At 33.9% G+C, this 10,982-nt stretch overlaps 1 protein-coding gene across 1 annotated transcript; it reads left to right on the top strand.

The window, feature by feature from the left end:
* Positions 1 to 449: 449 nt before the first annotated feature.
* LOC149212118 (pathogenesis-related protein PR-4-like) lies at positions 450 to 1,745 on the top strand. Its single transcript, XM_089390568.1, has 2 exons — positions 450 to 772; positions 1,407 to 1,745. The coding sequence occupies exons 1-2, from the start codon at positions 506 to 508 to the stop codon at positions 1,569 to 1,571; spliced, it is 432 nt and encodes a 143-aa protein (XP_089246694.1). The 5' UTR covers positions 450 to 505; the 3' UTR covers positions 1,572 to 1,745.
* The last annotated feature ends 9,237 nt before the right edge of the window (positions 1,746 to 10,982 follow it).

Genomic DNA, 10,982 nt, shown 5'->3' with positions numbered 1-10,982 from the left:
ATTATCTGAAACGCTAAACTCCAATATCTCGGATGCTCATCTACCAGACAAATTCGACACGAGACTGGTGCAACACATCCTTGACCATGTAGCAAGCGATCAATAAAAAAACCCTTTGTGGGTAACCGACGGGAACGATTTTGCACAAAATTTCTCAATCATCTAGAGGGTGACGTGATATCCAAAACCGAGCATGCAAATCCATTGGAATATTTCAATGCCTTGAACAGACCCAAGTAAAAATATTGGATTAGCAATTATTCCAGGGTCCCTCCATTTAGCGTTGGACAGCCGCCTAGGATGACTCGAGTTCCATTTAGCGTTGAACAGCCGCCTAGGATGACTCGAGTACATTCATGTAAGCTGTTTTAGCACGACTCTAATGGTTTTGAACAGTGCCCACATAGCCCCTCTGGCTTGTTATAAATACTCACTTCCATTCACTTCTCCTCCATCTCTCAGTTACATCAAAAAACTGTTTGTGGCATTCTGTCTGTCTGTGAGAATGAAGATTGCAGGTGTTGTGATAATGGCCGTTGTGGTCCTGGCAATTGTCATGAGCTCATGTGAGGCGCAGCAAGCGTCCAATGTGAGGGCAACTTATAATTACTATAACCCACAAAGCATTGGCTGGGATTTGGGTAAGGCCTCTGCATACTGTGCTACCTGGGATGCCAGCAAGCCTCTGGAATGGAGGAAGAAATATGGGTGGACTGCCTTCTGTGGCCCTGTTGGCCCCCATGGCCAGGCATCCTGTGGAAAATGCTTGAAGGTATGTATATGCATTTCATTTTGTAGACTCGTATATGTTCAATATATATTTATGTGCATGTTCGACAAATTTAGAATGTTAAATTTTTATGGTTCATGACGGTAGGTTTTAGGGATATTTTGGAATTTGATAGAGGAATGTTCTAGTTTTATTGTTTATCAAATTTTGGAATAATTTTCAGATATTCAATCTAGATAAGAATAATTATTTATTTATTTTTTATTTTTTTTATTATGTTGAATGGATAACAAATTGGAGTAATCTGGGCAAGGCAAGATCAAACCTAGCAGCTGCCACTATAACACCAACCCCAAAATTATAGCCAACAGCCCTTAAGTTAGATATACCATGAATTTATTGATTTAGCAAGAACCCATTCGGCCAGGTGGAAGAGCCTACTCCAAAAATTACCAGTAATTTAAAACTGAGTGAAGGGAATAACCTCTCATTATGCCAACCACTAAATAGTCTAATACCCAGACAAGAATAACCTCTCATTATACCAACCACTAAATAATCTAATACCCGGACAAGAATGACCCTATTTCAACAACTAAATATTTATTAATTCTGAAATATTCAGAAATGATCTTTCCTTATCAACCAAATATCTGATTTATATTTGTTGACACAGGTTACTAACAGAGACACTGGCGCATCTGTGATAGCGAGAATTGTTGATCAGTGCTCCAATGGTGGACTGGATTTGGATGCGAGTGTTTTCAACCAAATCGACACCGATGGCAAAGGACGCAACGCCGGTCATCTCATGGTTGACTATCAATTCGTGGGTTGTTAAGCGAACATGCTGCAATGTTCCTAAAAGAAAGTATATGAAATTATAATAAAGGGCTGATGTCCTATAGCCAGGTCAACATTATGGTGAGCAATAAGGGCTTACTTTGAGTTAAGAGTCCATTTGAAATTTGGAACTGGGAATGAATGAGTTATAAAACAAAATACATTTTTCCTATTCCAGAAATCCTGATAACATCAACGTCCATTGAATTCGCACATCCTCATTGAATTTGTCACGTATAAAAAGTGAAAGACTTAGCGTTAAGGTTTTGAGAAGACAGCCGATTCTAAAAGTAAGCCTGTGATTGATCTTCAACATTAAATATTGTTGTAATAGTCTATGAAGCTTGCCCCATATTCAGATACATATTGAGATGTGGAAGAATCGCATCAAAACACTAAGGTTATATATATATAAATACTTTTAACATGACATTGTCTATTTATTTTGGGATGTTGCAATGAAAATAAATCTATAAATATACAGTTTTGGTTTGGGTTACTCATAAGTTGGTGTACTGTCATAGGACTCCTTACAAATATTAACTTACAAAAATTATTTATATATATATATATATATATTTTTTTGTTTATATCAGAGAACAATATAATGTTAATATGTAATATTAATATAAATTATTATATTAATATACAAAATAATGATGTGATATATATTTATTTAAAATTATTTAATAAAAAGATATTTAAAATATATATGATAAATTTGAAAAATTTATAATTTAAAAATTTATTATATTTTAGTATTGTTTATTTAGTATTATAATATTATGAGTATAAATTCTTTTTAATTTTATATCTACACATTGTTAATTGAATTAAATTTTTAAAAATGCAAAATTTGAAAAAGTTTTAGGAGTCTAAAGATTTCATTAGTTTTAATATTTGATAGATCTAAAATTAAAATTAAGATATCTTAGTTTTTATTGATGATGATGGTGGTGGTTAAGGTCCATTGAGAACAAATTTTGGTTTATTGGACCTAAAGAAAATGAATTATTTAGTTTGATTTAAGATTTTATTCCTATGCTCAAAAAGATTGGAGAGAAGCCTCCTGAGCTCGCTAATTTTGACATCGAAGAAGGCTAGGAAGGTCAGTATTGCAACAAAGATTATAAAACTGAAATCTAATGTGGTTATAAGTGGGGCACTCTAAGAAGAAGTGATTTTCATCCTCAATGTTCATATTCTCACAAAGATAGTAGATCCTTTCCATCCATGATGTTTTAGGAACTACCCAACCACCTGTTCATCTAAATATTAATGTTTTATATATTTATTAATTAAATTTAAATGAAATATATATATATATATATATATAAAATTGAAATTTACAAATATAATAATTACATATATGAATCGTTATTCTTAATTTATATAGTAAAGTATATCATCTATTATTTATATTTTATATAAATTTCATAATTTTAAATAAAAAATTTAATTATATTTATTAAAATTTTATATATTTAATAAATATATATTCTAAAATATTATAGTTAAGAATATAATTAATTGTTATTTTAATTAATATTATTAATTATTATTTTAATTAATATAATTAATTATTATTTTAATTTTATTCTAATGTAAGATATATATTATAAAAAAATTTATTTATAATTTATTAATAAAAAATTATGTTTTTATAATATATTGAATTGTATCTATTTATTATTATTAATAATTTAAATCACATCCTATTTTATTATTATTCTTTTTATTCAATATTTTTTTATTATTTTTTTATTCAATATTTTGAAGAATAGAGACTATAACTATTTTAAGCTAATATTTATATAATTTTTATAATTATTAATAGTAATTTATTAAATAATAATATTTTAAAATAAAAATTCAACAACATAAAAATGAAAGTGTTAAAATTTTTAAGATAATCATTTTATAACCTATATAAAAGTTTTTATGTTAAACTTTATGAGAAATATATCTTTAAATCATATGAAAGATTGCACAAATTATAAAGATAACAAATTACAAAGATATCTAACTATTTCATAACATGTTCTCATGAAAGAAATTATATTAATGATATGGATGTATTGATTAAGGGAGGTGAAAAGAACTATAGAATTAATATCATATTATTTTATTAGTATATATGTTTTTTAAAACATTTCAACTTTTTTAATTATTATCATTTTATTAAGAATAATAAAGTTATTAATAAAAAATAAAAAAAAACATTTTTTCTCAAAATTATTATTAATCGTAATTATATATAATTAAAAGAGAAATACAGAAATGCCGGGAACCAAGTCCTCATTTTGAATGAGCATTTGATGATGAAACAAATTTTAACTGTAGAACAAATTTGAGTTTGCATTCTATGTTGAGCACAAGATGTGCTCAAAGGTACATGGTATATTTAAATGGCAGAGACCACGATTGTGCCTTCCAGCATCTTGAGGAGCTTGTGTTTAAATTCTAAGTAGTGTGGCATGCAAAACTTATCCGATCGATTATATGAAGATATGCATAATCAGAGAAAATGAATTTGATTTTGAAATAGTCAATCCCATTTCTTCATGTATACAAGCAGAAAAACACAGAGCCTAAATTTGCTTGTTTTGTTGCTTGCCTCAATAAGAAACTAGAAACAATAACATGGAAGATGTAGAGCTTATTTTTGACACCCAAGTTCGATGGTTCCAAATCAGAGGGAGTGGGACTCGAATAGAATTGACTAACCCCAAGGGTAAATCCAATTAAACTGAAGGAAAATATCAAGCAAGCCATCGGAATTGAATTTATGAACCAACCTTCCTGAGGCTTGTTCCTATGGGTGATTAAGAGGAAGGGGATTGAGTTTTTCCTAATCAATAGCACAATGGTGGTTATTAGAAGTCCACACATTAGTACATGGTGTTGTGATTATGTAAATTTTGACCTGATTGTACATGTGGACAAGTGTGATGCACAATGGAAAACATATGATCTACCATTTCCCCCTTAGTGTAATACCCTCCTCCCACATCTACCCATGCAACCCATTAGTCGAGGTAAACATGCAACAAGAGGCCACTACGATATGATTTGACCTCCTAAGTCACATTAAGGAAGTGGAACTAACGAAAATACACCATTCAGAAATTAATTATCAGCGACAGGACCCTCAGGAACCAATCCAATAGTTTAGACAGCTTGCCTTGGGGTCCCACTGAGCTTTTGGACAATTTAAGGCTTAGCCACTCCCATGTTATAGGCATGAGTGCCACCACGAAGTCAAAGTCGCTCTCATAGGCTTGCCTACCAGTGACCAGAGACTAAAACTAAACTATCAGTGTTATGCCAGCAACTCCAAGATTTGAGGCACTTTTTAAGGCCCAGAGCCTAGGTCACTTCCTAGAATTGAACCATCTCTTTAGATCGGTAAAATAACATGGAAATACCAGTACTAAATAAAATTCTTGTTCAAGACCTTCACTGGACCCCTACTAGTCATGAGAGGCATTTCATCAAACATTTATAAATGTGTAATCTACAGGTGTAATTAACAGTTCTGAGCATAGGGGTCTCATACTTAGCTGAGAATCACTAAGAACCATTGATCCCTCAACACGTCAACTCTCATTCCATCCATTGGGTCATAGATACATTCATTCATTTATATGTAAAAACATTATGAGAGCCACACATGGCTACTGTCATACATACCCAGCTTAATAGTAGAAAAAATACTCACGAAAGTACAACCATATAGACCACTTATAATCCTTAAAAATTCTCATAGAAATACAAGGATAAATACCATTTCGTTAATGATGCAAAATCCAAACTTGGGATGGGACTTCCACATTCCACCCAAACATAGAATGGTCAAGCCAAATCTCTCTTCATCCATTCACCCTCGTGCCATATTCCAAGCATCAATGTGGACTCTCATAGAACACATCAATAAAAATCCATCTGAGGTTTCCAAAGGCCATCCACCTCAACCCATCAAATAGTGATTCCACCTCATGGTCGAACTTAAAAAAAACATCATCAGATCAGTCTCTATCCCATCCATCTAGGGTTCCAAAGTGTTTTTCCAACCTAGCTACAGGACTAGTAACTCAACCCACACCTTTTACGGGGCTCTAAAGCATTTGTCCAACCAAGGCTACGGGAACTCAACCCTCCAAGGGCTCCAGAGGATTTGTCCAACCCAAGCTACAAGGCCAGTAACACAACCTAAGTTGTTCCAAGCCTGCAGATCATTTGTCCAATCAAGGCTACAGGACTAATAACTCAACCCAAACTAAGGAAACATGAGAACCAACCAAAAAAACAACAAGGAAATAAACCCACAATCACCATGGCTATTCAGGAAATAGAAAGGGTAGGAAATCCACTGTCAATCTCGACCATCCTCAATGCCAATGACAGATCACAAAGAACAACCCACATGCATATGTCATGCATGCAAAAACTAGTGAAGGAAACATACATGCAAATCAGTACCTGCAAAAAAATATTATGTAGTTGTTGATCTTGATTCCTTCTTACGCTTTCCTGCTCTTCCTTTTCCTTCTTGCTCCAAAAATCCAAGTATGCCACACCCACAAAGAGTGCTCCAAGAAAACTCTAAGTATCCAAGAGTATGAGAGAGAGAGAATAAAAGACAGCTCCAACATTGAACTGACAAGAGGTTACCAATTGATGCTCATAAGCCTTTTTATGAATGAAGCCTCTATTTCTTCATTTTCCATTATTTTACTTCAATTTACTCCTCACATGAAACCTATGACCTTTCACCTCCATTCTCTCCTAATTTCCATTATTTTCATAAATAAATGTGCAAAAAATGCAATTTTTCCTTTCTAAAGCCTTAGCCATTTCTTTTGTCATTTTCCTTAGCCATAAACAATCGTAAGTGATCCCCATCACTAGGCATATTCCCAACATTTAGCTTGGAATAAGTGTCCCATCATCCGTGGTTATTATTTTTAACTTTTGTTAAATGGAATTTTTTACTAGGGTTGTTACACTTGGGTGATGAAGGACATGGATTTATTTTACCATTTTTAATGAGTATAACCACATGGAACTTAAAATATTGATGAAACATGAGATATTTCATTCCACGTAAGCTCAATTCTAAGTGTTGTGAGCTCAAATATTGTAATTAGATAACAAATATTTATTCACCATCCAATTAGCCAAAACTGTACAATGTGTTAAAGTATTAAGAATGTTATTTACCCTATTACTATAACACTTATTGAAATTCAAGAATTCTAAGATGATATTCAATATTCACAGCTCAATATCATGTAAAATGTCACCAAACGTAACTTATCAATGTTGTCATATCGAAACAACAATGTCATTTCCCTTTATGAGTCATGAACCACGCAATTGAAACTCAAAACTATGGTTTCTCTCTTTTCAAGTTTATCTCAACATATAGTTTTGAGTAAGACTCCATATAGTTTATCTCATATTTAATTAATGTTAATCAAGCCAATAATAAGTCAAGCTTCTAGCGAGGCATGTCAAGTGCAAATTTAATGTATGCTACTCAAGCCAACAAGAAATAAGAGTAAAAAGGCATCAGTGTGAGATAAAATTGTGAGTGTTGTTTTCCATCAGAAAATTTACCCCTAGATTTTTTTTTCTATGGGAGAAGTCCTACAAGGAGAATTTAAGTCATCCCTGGGCCAACCTATTTCTAAATTTCATGATTTTAAATTGACCATAACAATTGTAGTCAGTAGATGAAATTTGTGACAAATATTTACCATTCACATGCTTTCCCTTCTACATGTTCTAGAGCAGGCCATTTGATACTATGTCATGTTACATTAACAAGATCTTGCTATGTGGAACACACCTAGGTGTGATTGATGTTGGGTCCAACGAAGTGGAAAGATGTCAATTTGTCCTTTTGAGATGAAGTACACATGATCATGCTTAGTAGCTCAATGCAATTATAAATGGTAGTATCATAACAACAAGTTCAACAATGAGAATCGATGTACAATACGAGGTAAGTGTTATGTACCTATAAAATTCAAAGTGTAAATGTCTATTGAGATGTTCAAACTACAAGTGGAAACGTCTACTGAGCTATTCAAACTTCAAATGTGAATGTTGTAACCACGCTCCTCCCACATCTACCCAAGTAACTAGCCAACCAAGGTAAATATGCAACGACACATACCACTATGTAGGGATTCAACCTCCTTCATGACCTTAAGGAAATGGAATCGACAGAACACATAAACCATACCTTCCACAACATAAAAAACACCCCTAAGAGAAATCTCAGCCACTCAAACATCTTACCCTTGGGTTCCACTGATATTTTAGACCTCTTGACCTCTGGACTCTCTCATGTTATAGGCATGCCCTCATTTAGGGACCTCTGGACACTCTCACAGGCTTGCAAACCAGCATCAAGGGCCTTTTCCCAGTAGACCTTTGCGAGTGTCTGTGGAAATCAAGGAACATTTCTAGCCCATAATTCCGGCGACTGCCCAGAACTTGTAATAACTTTTAGAATCCATCAAAGACATGATGACAAGACTACTAAACCAAAAATCAACCTCAAAACTAGTCCTCACCATCCCCAACCGAGACTGATATTTCGTCAGATACTTAGCATTAATGCAACCTACAAGTATAAGATACAAGACAGAGCATGAATGACTGAGAACACTTATGAAACATGACAATAAGGATGACCACCTTCTCCATTGAACTTTTATAACATCAATTAGGTCTTTCATCCATCAATTTAACAATTACAAGCAAATACATGAGATAACCATGACATGAACTAGTTAATTAACCAAGATTATAACCAACATAAAACCATGTAAATAACAGATATATAACAACCATTAAATCCACATATAAAAAAGTGCAAAAGCAAGAGAACTTAGCTTTCATTAATCATAGGAAAATCTAACCAGGTTCGAGACTTCCATATACCAGGTGACCGTAGACATGGTTGAACCAAATCTTTCTTTTAACGAGTCACCCCGTGCCATATTCCAAGCATGAATGTGGAATCTTATAGGTAGACCAATCCAAAAATAACCAAGGTAATCCAGAGGTTAAACCACCTCTACCCTGAGCCAAACTGCAATCACACCCAAATTGGTGCTCCGATCATAACATAACCAGACTTGGAATGCCATCCAGAATCCATCACTATCCTTGAGGATTTTTTCGTCTCCATGTCTCTGAGGCTTTAATGTAATCCAATCCCAAATCATTAGGCCCTAGGCATCAGACCTAGTCCTAGGTCTCCTTGAATGCTCAACAGACTCCTTTAACTCTTTGACATCAATGACCATTTTACCTTTGCCTTTAGCAACATGAACCAATGTTTCCTTTGATGGCTCTTCTCCTCTAGGTTGGATAGTTTCTTGAGACACTTTATGCCTAAGCTCCCTATTCCCCGATCGCAAGTATGATATTGTCACATGGGCCTTGTCCAACTGATCTTGTAACTACCCAATTTTTTGGTCATTTTCATCAATTTCCACTTCCCTTTGTGTGCTTTCTGATTACATAATTTGAATAGGTGAATATGGACAACTCACAAGTAATCTCTTGGTTGCAGCTCTTGTTCTTGGAACCCTTACCACCTTTTCTACCTTAGGGGAAAATTGTAGCTTCTTAGAACTTTTCTTACTAACCAATTTTCTTTTATTCAAAGGTTTCTTTACTGAGCTTATTGCTACAAGTGAAGCTTCTCTAGCCACAACTAAATGAGTGTCTTTCTTAGTCTTTTGAATATTTGAAGATTGTGTTGCCCACCTTGAATAAACTAAGAAATCCTGTCATGTCTACTCCTTCTTCTCAAGCTCCTTCATTACCAACACTTTAGTTAATGAAAAATGAAACAAACTGACCTCAACTTGACTTCCTTTTTTTTGAACACGGTCAACTGTCTTACATAAACTCCTAAATTAAAAATAATAGGGAAGATTCAAAGTTTTCTTGCCAGTAAAATCCATTAAGAGCCTAATGTGATAGTGAGACACCCTATTGAGTCTCCCCTCACATGTGAAGTACATTTGAATGACCTCCAACAATTTTATATGATGATCTTGTAAATAACTCCTTGGAAGAGATGATCCATATTATTTCCTATGTTTTGGCTTGAGAAATTCCTTGAAATTAACCAAATAAAAGTCCATTCCTTTGAACCATTCCTCTTCACTCAAAGGTATCTTAGTGGACTCAATTATTGATTGATATAAGACTAGAAAAGTCATACTTCCCACCTTTTCTTGTACACCATCAAAACCCCTAGCAAATTCTTTTCTCAACTACAAATGATATCCTTGAATTCTCTCATGGAATGTCATACACCCTACTTGTTCAAAATCCATCCAAATGGTTGGATATGCATTGGTGGTTGCGATGTCATGTGATTCAAAATGTACAATGGCTCCCCTTTGTGTTTTTTGTCTTCTAGAGTTGACATAATTTCACTTTTGTAGCAATGGATATTTTGAATTTAATAAGAACTCGTTTGGGCAACAATGGAGGTGTTATGGATTTTAAATCTTGTGACAATGTCTTAAGACACAACCCAACAATTACACCAAGACTGAAAACTGCACACTTCTCAGGCAAACCCTAAATACCTCAGAATTTTGTAATTGTTGGAAAAAGATTAAACTAGGGACAATCACATCACACAAGCAAGAAATGCGGTGAAAAAAACATTTGAACTCTAAAACACATCTAAGCATAAATGTTAAGGGAAAAAAATTGTTACAGCCTTTAGACCAAGGCAACAATTTGCATGGAGAGGCTCACACAGCGAAAAGGAAAATTGGCAGTGAGAAAAGAGCGAAATGTCCCACTATGTGGATTCCCAGTAGGTTGGGATGAAAATGCAACACCGAGAAAGAAAAAATGCAACGAATTCCAGAAAAGCAGTGACAACAAGTTTATTCTTTTTTCAAGATCTAAACGGTTTGCGCTAGCTTTTAAATGCAATTGTAGAGTTCTATCATGACTAAACGGAAAATAAAAAACCAAAATTGCACCTGTGAGGGGATTTTGACCATTGAGATGTGAGAAATTGAGCACTATGTGGACATGTAGCACCCTTTCCTCCCTTTCACAATGAAATAAATGGACCTCTCGAGCTTTTCGATGTCGATAATGAAGAGATGAGTGATAAGGGATAATAAATCATTTTCAAATGATCACCTTGAATGGCTTGGAGCGAGAGTTAACATGTTGATCATGATTTCGAGAGACCATCATGAATGCACAGCGTTGTTTATGAAAAAGTGGCACATTGGGAAAAGTATTGACTATCCTCTGATCGTTATCCCCTACTAAAATCATAGGCTGTCCTTTTGAAATGACATCCAAACTAATATTAAAAAGACTTCAAAAATGTGTCTAAATCATT

Source organism: Pinus tabuliformis, chromosome 1_1 (assembly GCF_031772625.1).
Source record: "Pinus tabuliformis cultivar Carrire ecotype Pingquan chromosome 1_1, CPIR1, whole genome shotgun sequence".
Classification (NCBI taxonomy): domain Eukaryota; kingdom Viridiplantae; phylum Streptophyta; class Pinopsida; order Pinales; family Pinaceae; genus Pinus; species Pinus tabuliformis.
This window is presented reverse-complemented; position numbering and strand designations above follow the sequence as displayed.